The sequence below is a fragment of the Heloderma suspectum genome, chromosome 1, assembly GCF_057233095.1.
Source record: "Heloderma suspectum isolate Gila_16-S chromosome 1, 16-S_ref, whole genome shotgun sequence".
NCBI lineage: Eukaryota > Metazoa > Chordata > Lepidosauria > Squamata > Helodermatidae > Heloderma > Heloderma suspectum.
The window spans coordinates 156,041,000-156,062,621 of NC_139458.1; the positions used below are offsets into that span (position 1 = coordinate 156,041,000).

Below are 21,622 nucleotides of genomic sequence, written 5' to 3' on the forward strand. Positions count from 1 at the left end.
TTTAATGTTTAAAAAGAAAAAAAGCTTTCTCCCTTCCTCTCTACTGCCTCCCTCCAAGTTCAAAAACTGTACTTTATCCAGTAGCGTGCTACACACTCTTGTGGTCAAGACATAAACTTCTATTGCATGGACAGCATAAATCACTGTGAAATAAATCACATTAAGATGTACAACTTGCGTAAGACTTTTCACGAGCCTCCTGTCAGCAAGCCATACATTAATGTCATTTAGGTTAAGAACCTGGCTCTCTCTAATGCTAGATTTTGGATAAGAAAGCGGAAAAAATAAAACCAGGCTTACTCCTGTTGCCAATTCCTCACACTGCTGCTTCTTCGATGTCAGATCTTGAGCAGCCATTTCCAACTCATACTGCAGAAGTTCGTGTTTCCTGCAAACTGCCCTGAAAATAATCAAAGCTTTCAAATGAAACTCTCTCCTCTTTATGTTTTTAAAATCAGGTTTATTTTAAACATACGTCATCTCAAACAAACTTTTCTAGCATGTATTTAACAATCCCATTGGAATTAATGAAATTCTGATACAGTTAACATGATACGAAGAGCTGTTCTCTCAATGTTGCATTAAGCCACAGTTGTTGCATCTCCAAATTCATCAGAGTTTTCAGCAGAGATACAGCCTGGGCCTTCATTCATACAATGTACAGTTCAGGCGAGGCCATTTCAATATTGAAATGTTTTACAAATCCCCAGGCAGGGCAGAAACCTCGGATGTCTTAGGATCAGAATCTTACCAGCTGCACCGGAATGAAGCAACTAGGATGTTAGCTGGCATGCACCTGTGGGATCATGTTACATCTATCCTGAGGCCCTGCACTGTTTGCCAATTTACGTCCAAACACAGTTCAAAGTACAGATTACCTTTAAAACCCTAAATGGCTTGAGTCCACAATACCTGAAAGACTGCCTCCTCCCATACCAACCTGCCTGCTCCCTAAGAACAGAAGGAGATGCCCTTCAATGACATGGTTCGCACAACATGGCTCATTGTGGGTTATTTAACCCATGATGAGCCGTGGCACTCATGAGCACCGCTTTGCATATCTAATCCCCAGGGGTTGTGAGAACACAGCAAGGGTGGATTATGCAAGGGTTAAATAACTCTTACATAATCCATGGTCTGTTCTAGGGTTAACCCTCACAGGTTCACATGACATGACATCGTCCAAGTTGGGCTTAGGTATGCAAAACGGTGGCCACATGCACCCTGCACCCACCACAGCCTCACCATGGGTTAAACAACCATAGGTTAAATAAGCCATGGTGGGCTGTTTGTCATGTGAACTGGCCAAATGTGTCCCACATAGAATGGAGGCACAGCTGAACATGTCCAGGTTTCTCAGTGGCTGCACCAATATTGTGGTACACCATGCCTCATGGGTGCCCTCCTCTCTGGATATCTTTCACTAGTTGAAGACATTTATATTCTGGCAGGCTTTTGCCTGCTAGGTGTTTGTTTTCTTTAAAGGTCATTTTATCTATGGTCTCTGCTTCTATATTTTTATTGCTTTTGTATTTTTGTTTAACTTACTTTTTAATGTTGTATTGTTTTAAATTATTGTGTGCAGGTCTGAATGCCGCATGGGGACTAGAAGGATGTCATATACATGTCTCTATAAAATAAATACAACTAGTAATATTGCCATTTCTTGCCTGATGTCAAAGAATATTTGAGAAGCAGTTCTCAAAATCTGGTCAGTGAGCCTTATTTAGACATGAAAACACTGAAATACCCTTTCCATCGACTTTTTCCACATTCAAGATGTTAGCAATTTTCAAGGTGGGAATATACCAAACTGGAATCTGTGTGAGTTGATAGGTCCTCTTTTGGCTCCTCAGAAGGCACCAAGTTGCTTGTGCAGTTTCTAATGTGTGCACAGCTGTATATGGTTTATTCAGAGGCTAGTGCAAGAGAATACCAGCAGGTAATGCTATTATTCATATTGCGACAAAACCTACTGTATTAACATTCTGTATGCCATTTGAATGGCTAATTTTAGAATTTTTTATTTATTTTATTTAAAATACTTCCGAGCTTCCACTGGGTTGGATCCAATAGGACCCTTGTGCTGGTGTCTCAGGCCGTATGTGACCCCTGCTTGCTGGTGGCTGCAATGTAATGCTTCTGTGGCGAAGTGCTGAAATGAGTGCAAACACTAGTTTCTAGAAGGGGCAGGCCATGCCCCACTCCAAAAAGCAGCATTTCCGCTTGTTTCGGCGTTTGGCCATAGAAGCACTACATTGCAACTGCCAGTGGCAGAGGCCGTGTATGTGCCGCTGCCAGCAAGCCTGGAGGGCCAGTGCAAGGGTATTATTGGATCAAACCCATTAAGTTTTTCAATGTCTGGGACTCACATAAACAATAAAGCAACGCCAAATACAATAATGTTACTTAGCTGTGCATTTTCCTAACCCAACATCTTAATCCAAAATGGTAGTGAATCGTTCATTCTACAAGCAGAGAGAGAACTACCAGAAGTGCTCCCCTCTCTCAAGCCGAGAACTAATTGAAGTATGAGAGGAGGCAAAGCAATTCTAACAGCCCAACACTCCATCCCACATGTGGTTTGGCTTGCTTCATACTGGAATGCTAGCCTCTATTAAGAGAAGCATGTCATGTCCCAGGTTTCACTGTCAGGTGGGAAAACATTCCCACTTCCTGGGTTGCCTTGAAATACTTTCTCCATTTGTGGGGTACAAGTCTTGCTTCTAGGGAGATGTTCAGAAAACTCTGAAGTCATCTGTAGTCAACTTGTCTTGAGCTATGCATATGCTAGCGTTTAGCTTCCTGCACAGCCAGGAAGTATCTTAACCACTTGGGCATGCACTTGGAGACTTCCACGACAGGTATACAAATATTCAGATTTTTTCTAGAAATTGGGCCACATATTCCAGGTCTGTAAACAAAAGTACTCTAACCAGTCCTGTGAATTACAGGGGGTGTTTGGACAATCGCAGGTGGAAAACAAGCCATCATGGCTTCTCTCCCCACCCCCATTGTTTACATAGTTACCTGTGCTGCATCACAAGTTGGCGTGTTGTGCAAACCCAGCATGTGGTGCAGCATCGTACCAGCCCTACAACTCCTACTGCACACTGTGGATTGTAGGGTGGGTATGAAGCCACCCCTGCCACGCGGCACACCGGGTTCAAACAATGGGCACGTGCACGGCCTGCGGAGTGAGAAGCCATGATGGCATCTTTCCCCCAGTGATCATCTGAACCCAGATACTGAGTTCCAATAGTCTTTAAATAGTAAACCCTATGACAAAGAGAATAGGGGTCAAAGTCTCTCCAAAATACAGAAGAGGATAATTTGACTTGATGTCAGGGTGGACACTGAGCCCATAGAATCCCAGAGTAGTTCTGATTCTGAGGAAGAGGAGTCGCTCCTGGAAGAGGAGCGTGCTCCTCTTTACCAGGGCCAACAGCTGACGGAGATTCCTCCCACCAGCATTCCTAGCTTAGATAGCAGTCCAGGGAATGACAGAGCGCGGGAAGCAGACTTGATGGACGCGCGACGCCAACGCAGAGAGCGGCACCAAATGGAGTGCAGAAAGGAGGCGTAGTGCCCGGTTGGCGCGCAAACAACGACTGCGCCCAGAGGATCCAAGGGAAAAGGGGAGGGATTCTCCCTAGCCCTTAAGTTCAGGGATCTGCCAGTGATTCCCTTTCAAACGGGGACCAACTGTTCCAACTTAGGGCATAGGTACTCTGCTGCTCATATCTAGTTGCTAACAGTAGAGTTGTTAAGTTGTAAAAGCGGAATAAAGCTTTGAAAAGAATCCCTTTGTCTGTGTCTGGACTTGGCTACTGGATTAGACTGAGAGAGGCCTCCAAGGAGCCCTTGACACCTTGTCACTGTTGCCTCTATCATATACTCTCAGGCTCTATCACAGTTCATGACTCCAGTATTATGTGAGCCATCAGTATTTCCATATTATACACATATCAGGAGGGAGGCTGTTAGATAGTAACTTGTCCAAGTATTCCATGGATGAGCAAGCTCTTGAAGTCTCCTGTGCACTGCATTGACCATTATTTTTGTAAACTGTCTAAAAGTGAGTTCAACTGCAAAGGTTTAAACACAATCAGAATAACCACAAGAGATGTGCCAATGCACTTACCGAAGAGCTTCTGCATAGAAGAGATATTCTTTCAGCTGGTCTGCATAATGTTCTTCTTCTTCTAGTATGTCATCAATAGAAGCTGCATACCTAGCAAAAAGAAGAAGAGGACATCAGATAACAAACCAAGTTCCCAAAACTTGATCAATGTAAGACCCTCCTATGTCCTAGTAAAGGGCTAAGTTTCCTTTAAACCCACAATTAAAAATGAACAAATAAATAAATAAAACACATTATGCACCAACTGTACCTCCTCAAGGCTTCGAAGTCATTGCTACAATAAAATGATACATTTTTTATTAGTCAAACTTCTTCTCTGAAAAAGAAGACATTTTTATTGTAACGGGAAAAACCCCCAAGAAAATTGGTTAGTGCAGTTTATGGTCACTCATCAACAATTGTCAAATAGGCAGCTCAAAATTGAAGGGGGGGGGGACTTTTCTTCTTTTAAAGGTAACTTACCAAGTCATTTTATGTCAAACAGCCAAGAAGGCAAGGGGAAAAATTGGTTGCTTGCCTACCGATCACATATTATATCAAATAACTTTTCAAAATGTTGCAGTGTGGCCAGGAAGGGAATGGCCAATTAGAAATAGCTTCCCAGCCAGTCTCAAGCATGCAGGATGTTGAGTATACTAAAAAGGATGTTCAGCATGCAACTTTTAAAATTACAATCCTTGAGATGGATCAGCTGGAACACTGGCTGCGTTCACACAATACACTAAGCCACACTGCAAATAAGCTATGCAGACAGTGCTCTGACCTTGGAGCCTGGAATCCAAGTTCCCCTCCCTGCTCCCTTACCCTCCTCTCCATGCTGGCTGTAAGAGGAAGAGCACGGGGAGCTCGGATTCCTGGCCCCAAGGTTAGAGTGCTGTCTGAAACTTCAGATCCAGGAATCTGAACTATCCTACGGCCCCCAAGACGCTGTCTAGAGGCTATAAAATTATTCCCTAATATAATCAGGACTAGGTTACTGGAGCACATTGTGTAAGTACAGATGCCTATAGCCTTCAAAGAAAATGAAAAGATGCTAGTTGCAACTCAGGAAGTCTTCAATAACTTGGACCCAACACATTCCAACAGATGTCCTCCTCTACAATGCAGAGGGAAACCATGATCCTTGAACATAGACTACTTCCCTCTTCAAGTAGTAAGATAGGCATTTAAGTTTCTCTTTCATGTCATAACATGGACGGATAACACAGGACCTGGAAACAGATGGCCAAGTAAAATCTTCCTCTGCCCACCACCTTCTGCAAGACTGGTATCGTTCAATTTCTCTCCTGTTTTACCAGGCTTGCATAATAGGACACCCTACTTTTTTTCTAAATTACCAAAATACTATTAGGGTGAATTCAAATCCTCAGACGTTAGATCCCCGATAGAATTCAGTGCCTGAATTCAGAGTCTAAGAACAAAATCTATACATTTACCATGTATAGTGAAAAGGATAGCTACTGGTTTATACTGCAAAGATATTGCTATCAAACAAATGGAGAACATCAGGTCTGCAGTACATTAGGTTTTATTCTACCAGTTTCTGGCACAGTAGCTTAAAGGAAACACTGGAAGGGTGCCAACCTCTTCTACAGTTTCAAAATAATAATAAAAAATAAATTCTTTTAAGTCACCAGGGAGTCTTTGGACTACTTAATGCAATAGATTCTAAAACAGCCCAAACTAAAAGCTAGTGAAATATTGCACAGCCTACAGTGCTATTCTTCAATGCACAGCATTTTCTGAAAACTACATTTTCCTACCCCCTCCCCTTCTTAATGTGTCCATCTGGCTTCCATCAGTTCTCAGTCAATACTTACACATCCATGTGATGACCGGCACTCTGCAGCCCATCCCCCATTTCCTTTTCTATTGCACTCCATTCACTAGAGAAGAAACGCAAGTTAAATAATAAACAACATTGCATGTAAAGGGTGAAGAAATTAATAAGCTGCATCCTGTAAGTAGTTTCTCCCCAGGTGATAGCTCTATGGAGAAACGTCCAAGTTATGCTTGGCTAAACTGCTGCGCTACCTCCAAGCGGCACTTCTGAATTCAAAGCTAATCAATCAATCAATCAATCAATCAAATAAATAAAGTTGTGAGTCTACTTTAAAACATGCGGTCCCAACTCAAACATTTGTATGAACTGTGTGTGTGTTGTTGTTTTTTTTACAAACTTCAACAGTTTAGGGAACTGCTCCCCCATCCCTAAAAGGAAGCTTTGTGTGAACACTTAAAACTGGAAAGCAACATCACATCATATTACAGTACTTAAATATGAATGACTTCCTTAGAGTTTGTGGAGGAGCACTATATCTCACTTTGAGATAATCGAAACCGTCAAGATTTACATTCGCCAAGGTTTCAAATACATTTCCCTCTCAATGTAAATGTTGTTAAAATCCACTGAATAACATATAGTATTCTGGGAGATGCCCCACTCAAAATCAACCCCTTTGGGATTTCAGATTTTCTCATTACTAATTGAAAACAAAACTATAACAGTGCCAAGTCTGGTCTTCCTGTCTGAGAGATGTTTAGTGGTTAGGTATATCATTCTATTTGCCCTCAGTAAGAAATAAGAAGCTATTTATATCTGAAGGGAAAATATTATAAAAACACATTAGAGAAATAGCCTTGCAGTTATCCACATTTATTTATTTATGTTTGTGCACCAGAAGCATTTATTTCCAGACGACAACTATCAAAGCCACCCAACACAAAATATGTACGTATCAAAGAGGAGGGCTGGTAAATGTTTTGTCCCAAGTCAGGAAGGATAGAATTCTTTTTAATGATATGCAAAATACCCCAGTTTCAATTTGGACTTGCATGTGATATTGCGTAGTTAGGGTTAGACTAGGACCAGGGAGACTTTGGTTCACATCTCTACTCAGCCACGAATCTCACTGGGTGCTTCCCTCTCAGCATAATTTACCTCACAGCACTGTTGTGAGGATTAAATGGAGCAAGGAAGAAACATGGGTGTCACCCTGAGCTTCTTGGAGGAAGGGTGGGATAAAAGAGTAATAAATAAATAACAAGTGAAAGTAGAGACTGTTCAGGAAAAGGCTTTTGCAAGAGTTTTAAACTAACTTGCAGTTGCTGGGCCAAAATCCTGAAGACCCCAGTGCCTCCCATCAGCCCCTGCAAATCCCTTACCAGGTGGCTGCTGCTCTAGCAGTGGAAGGCCTTTCTCTGCCCCCTCTCCATCCCATCACTGGTGGTTTCCCCACCCCTGCTGACACCTGTGGCAGTGCTACACCCCATGTAATCTTCCCAGGGCTCCTGGTGTTTGCAACATGCTATGCCAGGCATGGGGTTGCAGAGGGAAGAGACCTCCCTTCTTCACCGTTGGGAGTCACAGCCACTGAGGAGAGGAAGGATTAGAAGGAAATACAACACAAGCCGCCACTGAGAAGGGACAGAAACAGAGAGAGAAGATCCATTGCCAAAGCAGTACCAGTCAGGTGAGTGGGTAGAAGTGGGAGGGAGGAGTTCTTCTCCAGCTCAGATTTAAACCTGAGCCCGAGAAAATTCAAGGGCCATAATGCTCACAGTGGGCTGTATTCTGAGCCAATGAATTACGATCTTTGGGGATATTGCCAGATCTTTTATTTGATAGTGAAGAAAAGTTTATTAGAAAGTAGAGTCCTCCAATGCAAAATACTTTCCAAACCCAGAGCCTGAAATTTAATTTTGTGGAGTTTTGTTTTTACTTATACATTATCACCAGATCCAGAACACCAGGATTTTAAAGCAGAGAAGGCAACTGCCTTACAACTTCACATTAAGAATGTCCCCTAAATGCATACCTTTCAAAATACAGACAGTCTTTTTCATGTCCTTTGGTAACTTTGTGTTCTAATGATCTTGCATGAACATTTTACATTGTTCTGTTGTGTACTTTTACATTAAAAACTCCATAATGCTTTTTAAAAGTGCAATTACTCTAAGAGTGCCATTGCTACAGTTTAACATTCTAAAATCAGGGGGACGCATCTGCCATCAGTTAGCCTAGTGGATTAAATTTATCATTTGCAGAATGCAGAAACGAGGAGATTCCCCAGTACCAGAGTCAGATACTTTAATTTGCCAATGACATGGAAAAGTTCAGCACACAATCAGGCATATAAATCAAAAACAGAAAAAAATTGTTTGTCAGCTCTTGAAACAGATAAAAAACAGAGCATCTGTGCAATTGTCAAGATGGTAGTAGCTTTCAGGGATCCTATAAGAAATTATCACCACCTGAAAATGTTTTTCAGGACTGACTGCTGCTTGGATTTATTCTCTCTAACCTTCTCTTGGCTGTTTTGGATCGGCTGCTTTTCAGTGTTTTAAATTAGTTCTATGGTTCAGTTGTTTTTTATTACTGATTTTGCCCACTTTGAGCATTCATACAATTTGGAAAGGTGGGAATAAAATATCAAAATAGTAATACTAAATCAATGAGTGATTTTATAAAAACTGGTCTCATTGCTTACCTGAAAACTCTCCCATAATTGCCATGCACTTTGTATACACCATACAGTCGATCTGCCACTCTCTAAAAGAAGTATAAGTTGCAGTTAGTTTTCTAGATATATTCTTTAAGTGCAGATTTCTAGGAAGGGTATATCAAATAAGATTTTCATATTTACAAAGCTATCTTCTACATAGGGTTAAAGCAGCCTTCCCCATCCTGGTATCCTCCAGATACTCTGGCCTACAATTCCCAGCTGGCCAACTTATTTGGAGGGTACCAGGTGGGGTAGTCTGGGTTAAAGAGTAGCATTACAGAAAGCAAAAGTAGTTAGGCTTACATGACAAAATTCCTGTGTGTGTGTGTGTGTGTGTGTGTGTGTGGTGGTCCATACTGTCTTGTCTCCTGTTGGTCTCCACACAAACAAGAAAATACATATTTGAAACCTCCACCTTGACTTCATTACTCCAATTACTTGATATGCCAAAATATATCCTCTTATACTATATATCCTCCAACCCCCTGCTTAATGCAGGAATCCAAGTCATGGCATCCCTGAACATGTCCAGCCTCGTCTTGAATGCCTCCAGTGTGGGAGAGCCCACCACCTCCCTAGGGAATTGGTTCCATTGTCGTATTGCTCTAACAGTCAGGAAGTTTCTCCTGATGTTCAGCCGGAATCTGGCTTCCTGTAACTTGAGCCCATTATTCCGTGTCCTGCACTCTGGGATGATCAAGAAGAGATCCTGGCCTTCCTCTCTGTGACAACCTTTCAAGTCCTTGAAGAACACTATCATATATCCCCTCATTATTCTCTTCTCAAGGCTAAACATGCCCATTTCTTTCAGTCTCTCCTCACTGGGCTTTGTTACCAGTCCCCTGATCACTTGGTTGCCCTCCTCTGAACCTTTTCCAGTTTGTCTGAATCCTTCTTAAAGTATGATGTCCAGAACTGGACACAGTACTCTGGATAAAGATTGCAATTATATTAGCTACTTTCTAGTCTCCTGATATACAGCCTAAAGACAGACTGACAACATGCCTAATAAGTAGGTCAGAAATTTCATATTTGAATTTTTAGATCTATGTTATTAGGATCCACTATTAAAGACAGAGGTAACCTTAAGGGACAGGAACAATACTTTACAACTCCGAGAACATACAGAAGTTTATCCTGACAATGCACATTCTTGTCCCCAGTCCCACGGCAAATAAACTAAAAAAGTAAACAAAGCACATAAGCTCAGAGCACAGCCTGAGGTTCTGCTGGGAAGGATCCAAAGAAAACACATATGGTTAGACCATCGATAAGTGCATTTCAGTGCAATACATGGGAGAGGAAGTCCCCATAATACGACTTATTGGAAGAGACTGGGATTGGATTAACAGGCTCAAGGAGAGGTTCAAGACTTTCACACCTCCTGCAGCCACCTTCCAGAACTCCCCAGGAAATGCATCTCACACTTAGAGTGTCACTAATTTAGTTTGTGAAACTGATCCTATTTTTTTACCCCTCACATCCGAGTACCACACTTAAACAGGCGACTGCCTCAGATTTGTCACTATCATTTCATCATATATTCTGTTATGCAAAGCAAGAACACATTTTTAGGAAATCAAATCACCAGTTCTAAAACACAACAGTATAGTCAAAGTTCAGGGTCAACAAAGGATAGATGGTCTTTTATTTTATACTTTAACAAATGCAAAAAGAAAACACTTACTGCTCTGACTCTCAGAAGGTGCGATATGACAGACTGAAGCTCATCACTGTAGTGTTTAAGCTCTGTAAATCTTCTGGGAATGCAAGAACAGACAGTACATCATTAGCAATCAGGGAAGCAAGCTCCCACAACTTGCATGACAGGGTCAGAATAAAGCATCTTAAAGACACTAAGCCTGACTTGTTTAAATGCAATTATTTCTAGCTTTCTGAAGTAGCAGCCATCAGTTAATGTAACCAGTTAACAGAAGCAAACCAGTTACTTATACAACGACAAGACAGTTGAGTGAAGTGAGGCCTTTGGTTTAACTATTAGCACGTTAGGCTTTCCATCTGTAATTTGTAATGTAAATTGAACATTGAGTTATTGAAATGAAATTTGGTACACTCATTCAGGGCACAAACCCCAACTCAATTCCTGCACCTGTTTTCAAGAAACACAGGAAAGATGGAAAACAAAATACAATGCAATATCCAGCTTAAACTATCATGTTGAAACAGGGGCTGTACATTTATGACCTAGTTCTCCCTTTGAAGTTTGAACACCACACCCGTTTTCAAAGGGGAGAGGGAAAGCAGAATATAGCGTGCTGCAAAATGCACCTTGGAGATTAAAGTATCAGAATGAAAGCTCATACGCATGTCCAAGACACAGTTGTACATTTCATATTTAAATGTACAGTGATGTGGGGTAGAAAATTTCTAGTGCTTTCTTTTTCCACAAAATATTTTCCAGTTCTTAAGTTGATCGGTAACAATGAATGGATGCCAACTGCAAATATAATATTAGGCAAGCTTGGCAGTGTCAAAGGTGTAGATGAGTAGTTGTCAGAATATCATGCAGAGTTCTCTGGGTTGCTTAAATGTATTACGGTGCGATCCAATGCATGTTTAGACAGAATATCCTTTCAGCATGGCTGGCTGGAGGGATGCTGGGAGTTGTAGGACTTTTTTCTGCCGAAATGTGCCTAGGAATGCACCCTTCGTGTGTTAACAGTTTTCAGTATCTTTGCTTTTTGCTTAAATGTAAAGAACACAAGGGAAGGGAAGTACATGCTATCATCTTTACATCTGTGCAAGTAAATAAAAATTAAAAATTCTATATAATATAATGTTTAAGTCACATGAAGTGCACTTGAATATTTCAGGCCAAATACTTGTGGTGTATTGGGACAAAACGTTAACATGGGGTGCTTTTTTAAGCTGTTTATTAAAGGGCAACCCTTGGCCTGCATGCGGCCTCCCCTGGCCATTTTTGTGGCCCCCACCCTCACTGAATTTGCTGCTGAAATTTGATAATATGGGGGCAAAACCCAGCAATTTCTCTTTAAAACAGGTGCATGGAGAGTGCGTACCTTGGTCTAAAGCAAAATCACAATCCAGAAGCCTCCCAGGAACTATTTTGCTTTAAAACAAGGGGTGCACCCCCCACAACCCTCATTTTAAAGAGAAATCACCACATTTTAGCAACTGCTGCATTTTGGCAGGAAATTCAGCAGTGTGGTAGCAGGCATTATTGTACACAGATTAGCCTAATTTGTGTAGTACAATTTTCTGGAAAACCTACCTCCATACCTGAGCTTGACTCATACACTATTTTTCAATAGCGCCATGAGCAAAGAAGGCTTTTCAAGCACTGTTCTTCACTAGTATAATTTTAGACAATGTGTCAGAAATACAGCTTAGCTGAACTGCATAAAGCACACACCAAAGCAAAACTAGTCGGAACAAAATAAAGACACATATCCACACGTTGAGAGAGACGCATGCTCATTTGGGTGGCTTTGTTATCATCAAAGCTCTCAGAAAATCCCCTCTAAGGGAGAAGGGGAAGAGTCCACACCAATCTCTTCCTCCTGGAATATGTCCCGGGAACAGTGGATACAGTTCATACCCATTCTAGGTGGTGCCCCAATTAGGGCTCCAGATTGTTGTTGCTGTTTTAATGAAGGAAGTAACACAGATGGTTCCTGCATCAGCTGACTTTCTTTGGGGATATTTTTCTATTTGCCTTGTTAAGTTCTGTGCTGTTCTTTGCACATATACAATCCATGTGGACTACAGAGGAAGAACAGTAAATACTTGCACGTAAGCAGGGTGCTTATTTGCTGGTAGAGTGTTAGCTCAGAAAGGCTCAAGTCTGCTGTATGACATAGTATACCAGAGGTCTTTCTCACAAGTAATCTACTGGCAAGTGCATCCACTTGATAGAAAGAAAATCATAGACAGAACATTGGATGTGGGTGAACAAGCTGAGGTTAAATCCAAACAAGTCAGAGGTATAGTTAGTCAGTAAAATGCCTGACTTGTGGACTGGGATTATATCTGCTCTGGAAGGGGTTGCGCAACCTCTGAAGGATCAGGTCTGTAGCTTGGGAGTGTACCTCGATCCGACGCTGTCCCTGGATCTTCAGGTGGCAAGGAGTGCATCTGTAAACTATATTTGGTGTGTCAGCTGCGGCCCTTCCTGTATCGGTCTGACTTAGCAACAATTATCCATGGCTTGGTGACATCACGTTTAGACTATAGCAATGGGCTGTACATGGAGCTACCCCTGAAGAATGTCCAGAAGCTTCAACTGCTGCAAAATGCGGCAGTTTAGCTGCTAATTAGTGCATGGTATTGAGACCATATTACACTAGTCTTGAAAGACATGCATTTGTTGCCAATTGCTTTCCGGGAGCAAATCAAGGTGTCGGTTTTATCACTTAAAGCCCTAAATGTCTTAGGACCTAGTTAACTAAGGGACTACCTGCCCTGCTATGACCCTGCCCAGGTACTAAGATCTGTAAGAGAGGCCCTTTTGAGGGTGCCATTACTTACAGAGACCCATTCTTCGGGTACACTTGAAAGGGCTTTCTCCTGTGTCGCCTCCAAACCATGGAATGTGCCCATCAAGAACTGCAATTGGCCCCCACTCTCTTGGGCTTTTAAAAAGGGCGTGAAAATGCATCTTTTTCAATTTAGCCTTTTAAAATGTATAGTTAACATTTTAATGTTTTTGTTTTCATTGTTTTAAACTGCTGTACACCACCTTGATGGCTTTGAAGCAAATAATGCATAAAATAATGGCTTTGAAGCAAATAATGCATAAACATTTCACCTCATGAATAGATTTGCTGGTAGGAAGAGACTCTAGCCTGCTACATTATAAAGAAGGCCACAGCATTCCTACACATGCAAACCTGTTTGCAAGGAGGAAGGCCTACAGTGTGCCATGTCAAGCAACATCTACAGCCCAAGGCCCCACTATTGTGGTGAAAGTTGGGAAAGAAGGAAGAGATGAAGAGGTTCAGAAGTACAGAGGCCTCTAGAGACCATTACCAGAACAGTAATGGGATATAAAATTCAAAAAAAGGCATGGACACATTCTTTGAAAAAGGTTTTGTTTGAGAGCATTCCAAAACAGGATGGGGGGTGGGACAGTTTTACTCCATCATTAGTCACAGCAGATCCTTCAACCCAGTTTTACATCTTGCATTATAGATGTATATTCCAGCAAAATGAATGCTGAATTAACTGTCAGGTTTGCCCTTCTCATGCAAATAAACGTCTGCCTTTTAAACAATTTGTAGAAGAGGCACTTGTATATTTATTCACTCACTTCATTTTGCACAATTTCCCACCCCGACCCCCAAAATTTGTAAAACTGCTCTAGTGGTTTGGGGCAGGCCAAGGGGCAGGGGGAGGGCACAGGGAGAGAGAAAAGAAGTGTGCAGACAACATCACAGGTGCTATCCAAGACAGATTCTGACCCCCACCCCCCAGCTCTGGAAACTTATAGAACCAGGTTTTCATCCACATGCCCCAGGGGAAAAACAAACAAACTATATTTGTACTGAACTTGGTGAAAATGCTTTCAAGCTAGTCCCCAGCTCTAAAAATGTCTATCTGTCTTCACACTAAACAAATGAGTCTTACTGGCTGAAAATAATTACCATTACTGTTAATCATGAATGGGAATTCTCCCCTTAGTTTTTGTTTGTTGATTCTGGGCTTCTGCCAGCACTTGAAATAAGGGAAAAAACGAACTACAGTCCAATTTCCCCTTCTTATAGCAACAGGGGACAAAGAGGTCTGAAAAAGTATAAGAAAGCATGGCTGAAATAAAAGTAAAAGTGGCCTAGGGAATGGGAGGATATTAGAGAGAGTTGCCTTTATCAGCATATGGTTCAGCCAACACAAGCAGAGGCACTAATCTCATCATGAGAACTGCTGCCATGTTCTACATTTGCCTTTTGGAAAGTAGCTGGTGGGATTGTAAGGGCTTTGTGCTTGTTGAACTTTGTTTTAAAATGTGAGTATGAGGGAAGACCAGGGAGAGTGATTATGAAATATGGCAAGAGAGAGTTTAGTTAATGCATCACTCAATGGTTATTTTTCATCAGCAGACAACATTTTTATTATTCCTCTTAAGTAAAACTATTGTCTAGGACAGAAAAAGCTTAGGATTAAGTTCAAAATCAACTGAAAAAGTTAATATTTTTAAATGCTTGTGTTAGCAATGAGATTCCAACTATTAAATAAAAAAAGTTATGTGTGCTGGGTTTAAGAACAACAAAAAAGGCTCAAATCATTTAGTCACTAGTATGCCAGTCTTCTGACAAGTGAAAAGGATGATGATACCAACATTCCTAAGCCTTTATCCCCAAAATCTACTTCCTGTGCACCTGAAGCATAAAGAAAAAAAAATATCCATAAAATGCCCATAAATCCTTGCAGCAGAAGGAAAAGTTATTTGGTCATATTCAGTTGTATTTGTGAAAGAACACATTAACTAGCCATGAAGTTAGCTAAATAGCAAGTTCTAGTAGAGATCAGAAGCCATAAAGCAGCCATTTTAAATATAAAGGTTTGGGAATTTCACAGGTCTACTCAGAAGTAAGTCTCACTGAAATCAATTGCACTTACTCCTAAGTAGGTATAGAATTTCAGCCTTAGGCACACCACTTAAAGTTTATTTTAATTATTAATTAAATTTCTTAATCACCCATCTGGCAGATTAAGAAGCCACTCTATCAATTTCCACACCCCATTCACAAGAAGGCAGCTCAGCAGCCAAGATAATTTGAATGGTGTCCGGGCTTTTGTGGGCATCACCATCACTTCACTCCTTCACCCCTTGCTTTGGTGAAGACAACTGGTGTTCACCGTCACAGTAGAAGAGTATAAGCATTAGCAGATAAGAAGAGTCCTGCTGGATCAGACCAAAAGCCTACCTAACCCAGCATCCTGTTTCCCACAGTAGCTAACCAGATGCATACAGGAAACCAATATACATGACATGATGACAAAAGCCTCTCTTCCTGTTGTTCCCTGGCAACCGATTTCATGGACATGCTGCCTCTGCTCCTGGAGGTGGTATATAGCCATCATGACTAGTACTAGCCACTGACATATGATGACATTTAGAAAGTCTATCTGCTTGCATATATTATTGGGTGGAAGTATGTTGTGAGCGGGAGGGAGGAAGGGTAATGAAAGAAGGAAAAATTGAGGGTTGCATATGCAGAAACATTTTTAGGATGTAAAAAGCAAACAAAAATCCAACTGAGGGAGGAATGGTCTTAATACTGGGGTGGGGGGAGAGAATAGGTCCAAGGGGTTGGGTACCATTGTGTTTACATCTGACATAAGATCAATTTCTTCTGATGTAACATCAATTTCACTGGACCATACTTGGGTTTGTATCCAATATTAGTCTAGCTTAAGTCCCATTCATTTTGATGGGTCTACTTTAAGTGGGACTAACACTGCATACAACCCTTTATATTTAAAAAAGAAAAAAGTTTAGCATGTGCATACTTTCTCCAAAGAATCGAGAATTCTTTCATTCCCATTTTTAAGATCACTTTTTTTTAACTTGGATTAATAGGAACCTATTATAGGCACTGAGACGTAACATTTAAGCAAATGAGAAATTTTTACACTAACTATAACTGAAATTGCTACAAAAACACCACACTTACTTGTCTGGGTTTTTCACTCGGAATGTTGCATTAAGAGCTTTTAATCTAGAATCAGCCTGGTGGAGGAAGAACATATATACACAATTTTTATTAATTTAAAACCATAAGCAGCACTAAATAATTTTGTCAACCTTTACGTCAAGGCATCTGTAGCCATCTTACACAATAAGCCCTGTACTGAAGAAAAAACTGCACCAGTTTCTGAAATTTCAGCAAAAGTCCAATACCTTTCTAGGAGATATGTCATATGGCCCAAAATGCCTACACTGAAGGAATAAAACTGTTATATTCCAGTAGACCATCATGATGATCTCATTTGCACGAAGCACAAACAAAAATATTTATACACATGCGTTCTTGTGACATATGTTACAGTACATTAATTCTGTCACAAAAGTCCTTTCTGTATCAGAGTTTAAACCTATATGAAGAAATTCCAAGGTCAGCTTCTTAACGCTCCCAAATCAGTGGGGTTGCTTGCAGACCCCCAATAAATGTTTAACATATTTTTTTAAATAAAATGTTTGCGCAAACCTTAACCACTTCATACTCCATGTATGATTCTGATCATTTATTCTTGTTGTGTGTTTTTTTTTAGTAATGCTTATTGAGAGTTTATTAATCATTGTTGCTGTTACTTCTAAGGCTCCTTGGAAGGATTTGCACCCTAAAAGGTGGGATATAGATAACTGTAATAAATAATTATTAATGGTAGCCCTCTTGCCCTGGCTGATCTTAAATCTTTGCTTAGCCAGTCTTCTAGGACAAGGTGGACCTTCTAGAATCAAGAGCTATAAGGCATATCCCAAAACGTACTGCAGATGAAGCCCTTGTAACATTGTGCTTTAAAAAAAAAAAAAACAACTTCCCAAAGCATTGACAGAACTGGGAGGGGCATTTGTTTCAGCTTTGTTGTAGTGAGGTCATTGCTTACCTTGAAAGAAACCAAAACACAGATCCTCTCTAAATCTTAGAACCTCTACACGTTGGGAGATTGGGAGCAGGTCATGGGCTTGTATATCTCCTCCTCTGCCCCTCTCACTCAGAGTAGAATGTCATGTTTGAACTGGGAATTATAGCATTTATTTGGAGACTGAACCACCCTAATTCCTCAGTCCAGACCCTCTCCAAAAGCAGGATTTGGATTGCAAGGCTCTCTGTTTGGGCATGACTTCCTAGACATGGTTAGAGGTATGAGTAGGTAAGCATACTGAATGAGTAGGTAAGCACACTGAAAGGTACGCATCTGTCTCAGAGCGACACATAGGCCATACTGCGCCAAGCAATCGTTTTATGAATGGGATGGGGGTGAAGGAGGTGTGAAAGCTCAAGATCCACTCCTGATATCGCCATGAAGCAATGATTCCAGAGGCAAGAATAATCTGAACAGGCCCGCTGGTTTGAGCCTCCCTCAAGGGGAACAAAATGTAAAGCCAAAGTAAGGACAAGCAGATTAATGGAAAAGGAAAGAGCAGAACTGCACGGGGCTTTTCATTAAGAATAACAAAAATGCCAAACATGAGGCTGTTCAACTGGCCTTTAGCACTCTCAACAAGAAGAAAGGGCACCTGGGCAATGACGTCCCCCTAGCCAAAAGACACATAAGAAGCACTGGCGCACACATATTTTGAGGATGCTTAATTAACATCAGGATTAATCAGTCAAGATGGGAGAACAGGATCATGAGATTCCTCCCTATAGCTTGTCTCTTTAGAACATAAATTCCTCCCTGCCCTTCACCAAGCGACATTAGACCTGATATGAACCACAGTTAAGATTTTCACTTACCAAAAGTAATTTTGCATACAGCCCCTCTTATGGTAACTTACAGTTATGACTTCACATTAGGCTTATCCTTAGTCAGAATGAGCCCAGTACATTTAAAAAGTGTATAATTACCTTCAGCTGAAATCCTGTTTCATTCACCATATCCTTCCATCCACCTTCCTAGAAAAGGAAATTTTATTTCAATTGTTATTTTCAATGTTTTATGAATGTGAACACTGTCTCTGTAACAGCACTGGTTCAAAATTCACTGAGTGAGCTCAGGCTAGACAAGACGCATATAACTTTGGGCTAATAAATGTATTCTATGAAACAGGCTTGCAGATAAATCCACTTAAGTTACTGGCCAACAATATGTTTTACTAGCTCATCTGCTGACATGTACCAATGTAAAGTCTTCTGTTCTATATGTCATCAACCTGAAAAGAACACTCCCACCTGCAACTCTATTCTGGTTTACAAGAACTATTCAGTCTAGTCAGGTGGAAGCAATTTCTACGCACTGCAGGTGAGTAGGCAAGTGGTTAGTTACCTGCCTAGTATATAGCCAGGATATGTATTACACATCTCATTATTCTCATGAAGTGCAGTCCATCTCTCCCTTTCAGAATGCTGAAGATTCCCTGATGGCTCTCTCCCTATGGGCAAGGAAAAATGGAGGAGCCTGAAGTCAGAGAGGGAGTACGAGAGAAACCACTGGCCAGCTCTGTTGTTATTTCCAGTTATCTCTGTGGTAGCTATCTTCCTTGCTCCTCCTCTTCCCCAATTGCTAGGAAAGATTAGGTACTAAAGAGGTAAGAATGCTGGCCACTGGCTCTGCTTCCCCTAATATTTCATGTCCTTCAGTTTTCTTTGCCTACAGGGAGAACAAAATCTTCAGATCCCTCAACTGGCAGAGTTGGACTGCTTTTTACAATACTCTTACATACACTACAGAGTAAGATAGAAATTAGGAGGAGGGCTTCCAGTACCCTACTCCCAACTTCCAAAAATCTACAGCAGACTTTTGTCACTACATACTCCTGTCAAGTCTTCGCTTCCATTATATCATTTTTACAAAGCTCAGGAGACTTTCAGAAACAGCCTTCCTAGCTGCTGAGCCTTAGAATTAGAGCAAGCAGCAACTTATACAGCCGTCTTATGTCAAGTTAGACCATTGGTCCATTTACCTCGGTAATGTTAAAACTGACTTGGCAGTTGCTCTCCAGGATTTCCTACCTAGAGATGCTGGAGATTCAACCTGGGATCTTTTGCATGCAGAGCATGTTCGCTTCCACTGAGATACAGTCCCACAATTATTATATACTTAGGTGTATATAATATGAATTAAGATTAAGGTGGAGAGATGATGTTTTTAAAACCAGTCTGCATTAAGATACCTGGGTTAAAAATGCATTAAAAATCTTCTCCTGACAAAGAATGGGATGTGAAGCCACACGCAAGAGGAAGTTTTCCAAGCCAATCCTTCGTCTTTCCACAAAATCTGGATCCATGTTATCTGCTGATAACTTATGCCAAACAAACTCTGCCTGTGGAACAAAAGGGCATGCTTAACATAAAATAAATTAAATTTTTCACCAAGTGATTTAACTTCTCCATCTCTACTGTTACGTAAGTATATTAGTAGCTATATTTGTTTTATGTAATTTATTCAAAGGCAAAAACACAGAAGTTTTGTGTTCCAGTCACTGAAAATGTTGCCCAAGCTCAGTTCCTGCTTCTGTCCTCCACTACTAGGTATCACCAGGCCTTGCCAATACATGTGCAAGCCTCTATTCACAGCCTTAAGGGCTAGAGGGTTGCTTTTAAAACAAAAGTAAAGCCAGGGTTCTTACCCAAAGTTCAAATTCTGTACTGATGTGTTACGATAATGGCACAGCCTTAAACAAACGCAAGAGTGGGTAATGCGTTGAGAGAAATGGAAAAAACAGAAGGAGCTGAAGTTGCAAAATTTCCCTTACCCTTTTTTCTGGCAAAGGTGGTACAATAACATGTGGATAGTTAACTAGCAAGTAATTCCTCAACAACTCAAATTCACTGTATCGCCTCCAAAGAGAATCTGGGGGGGGACATTGCCCTTCAGCCTGTGACTCCACAGCCCTGAAAGACATCAAAACATAACCTTGAAGAAATAATCAGCTAGGATCAGTATAACATTATTCAGACTTCAAGCTATACACAACTTGCTAAGGTCTTATGCCATGGGGGTTTTTTTGCAATGGTCTTTGACGTAACATTATGGAACACAGGAAGATGCCTTACACTGAGTCAGACTATTGGTCCATCTAGCCCAGTATGGTTGACACTGACAGTGGCTTTCCAGGGTTTGAGGAAGGACTTTTTCCAGCCCTGCTAGGAGATTGAACTTGGGGCCTCCTGCATGCAAAGCATGCGCTCCACCACTGAGCCACGGCCATCCCCCTTTTGAATACTGGAAAAACAAATAATGCTACAATACTTACCAAGAGTTCACACTTTGATTGCTTTATGAAAAGTTTGTGAAAACTCTGAAAATGCTTAACAGGTTTAAAGATTGTTTTTTTTTAAATCTTACTGAGTGCTTTTGACAATCCTTTTCATGTGGTTATATCAAATGTATTTTAGTCCTCTTAAAATGGCTACATTTTAGTGCTAGATTAAGTGGAAAAACATATCTGTAAAGCAAAAAGTACCATAAGCTGCAAACAGAAACTATAAAGTTAGACATCACATTAAATATCCACCAAAAACATTACTGAGGTTCTGTCCCTATGAGATGACATAGCAGATATGCACACATTGAGAGACAGAAAAAAAATGCTTCAAAAACAGTTACAGAAGACTTCCAAAAACTATTGTCGTTCCTAAATACTAGGCTTTGAAGAAATCTTTCAACAAGTGGGTTCTTGATTACAAATGTAAGTGGATTTAGCACACTGAATTAAATAGCTAAGTGTCCTAATTACTTCTTGAAGGTTTTAAACCGCCAAATCTCGAACTGTGGCTTTATTTTTATCTGTGGAGACAGATCATGAAAGCCATCCAACAAAATAAGGGAGACAGGGAGCTGCCTTACACAAAGTAAGACCACTGGTCCATCTAGCTCACAGAATGGCAGCGGTTCTGCAGTTTTTCCAGACAAGAGCCTTCCCCAGACCTGCAGGGAACCGAAGACATTTTCCCAGCCCTACCTGGAGATGAACCTAAGACATTTTAAAGCAATGAACAGGACATTAAAAATGTCCCCTGTCTAAGTGTAGACAGGGGACAAGTGGTTCATTTGCATTCCAGCAGTTAGCAGTACTAAAGCTTTTAAACAAAAAGACACTAACTAATGGAATATAGGCCCGCTGTGACATGTGTATTTCAGGAATGCCCACTGCTGTTCAGCAAGTTAGCTGCGCTACAGTGCCTCCTTGCTGATTCATACATGACCTCTTTCCTACATAGCTATAAAATAGATTGTTACTATGCCAATAACCTTAAAAAAACACTTTTAACACACAGCCTCCATGCACATTGTCATGCACTAATTGTGAGACAAATGTTCAGTT

General features: G+C 40.9%; 1 protein-coding gene across 2 annotated transcripts in view; it reads right to left on the minus strand.

Annotated features, from left to right (window-relative positions):
* Positions 1-21,622, minus strand: part of SNX4 (sorting nexin 4) — a 49,687-nt gene that overhangs the window by 9,727 nt on the left and 18,338 nt on the right. For both annotated transcript variants that reach the window (XM_084807655.1, XM_084807662.1), the window contains exons 3-11: positions 20,051-20,189; positions 19,469-19,618; positions 18,204-18,251; positions 16,305-16,360; positions 10,337-10,409; positions 8,635-8,696; positions 5,965-6,030; positions 4,145-4,234; positions 301-400 (exon numbers count right to left, since the gene is read on the minus strand). In XM_084807655.1, the coding sequence (XP_084663781.1) occupies positions 301-400; positions 4,145-4,234; positions 5,965-6,030; positions 8,635-8,696; positions 10,337-10,409; positions 16,305-16,360; positions 18,204-18,251; positions 19,469-19,618; positions 20,051-20,189 (784 nt within the window). The remainder of the gene's footprint in view (positions 1-300; positions 401-4,144; positions 4,235-5,964; positions 6,031-8,634; positions 8,697-10,336; positions 10,410-16,304; positions 16,361-18,203; positions 18,252-19,468; positions 19,619-20,050; positions 20,190-21,622) is intronic.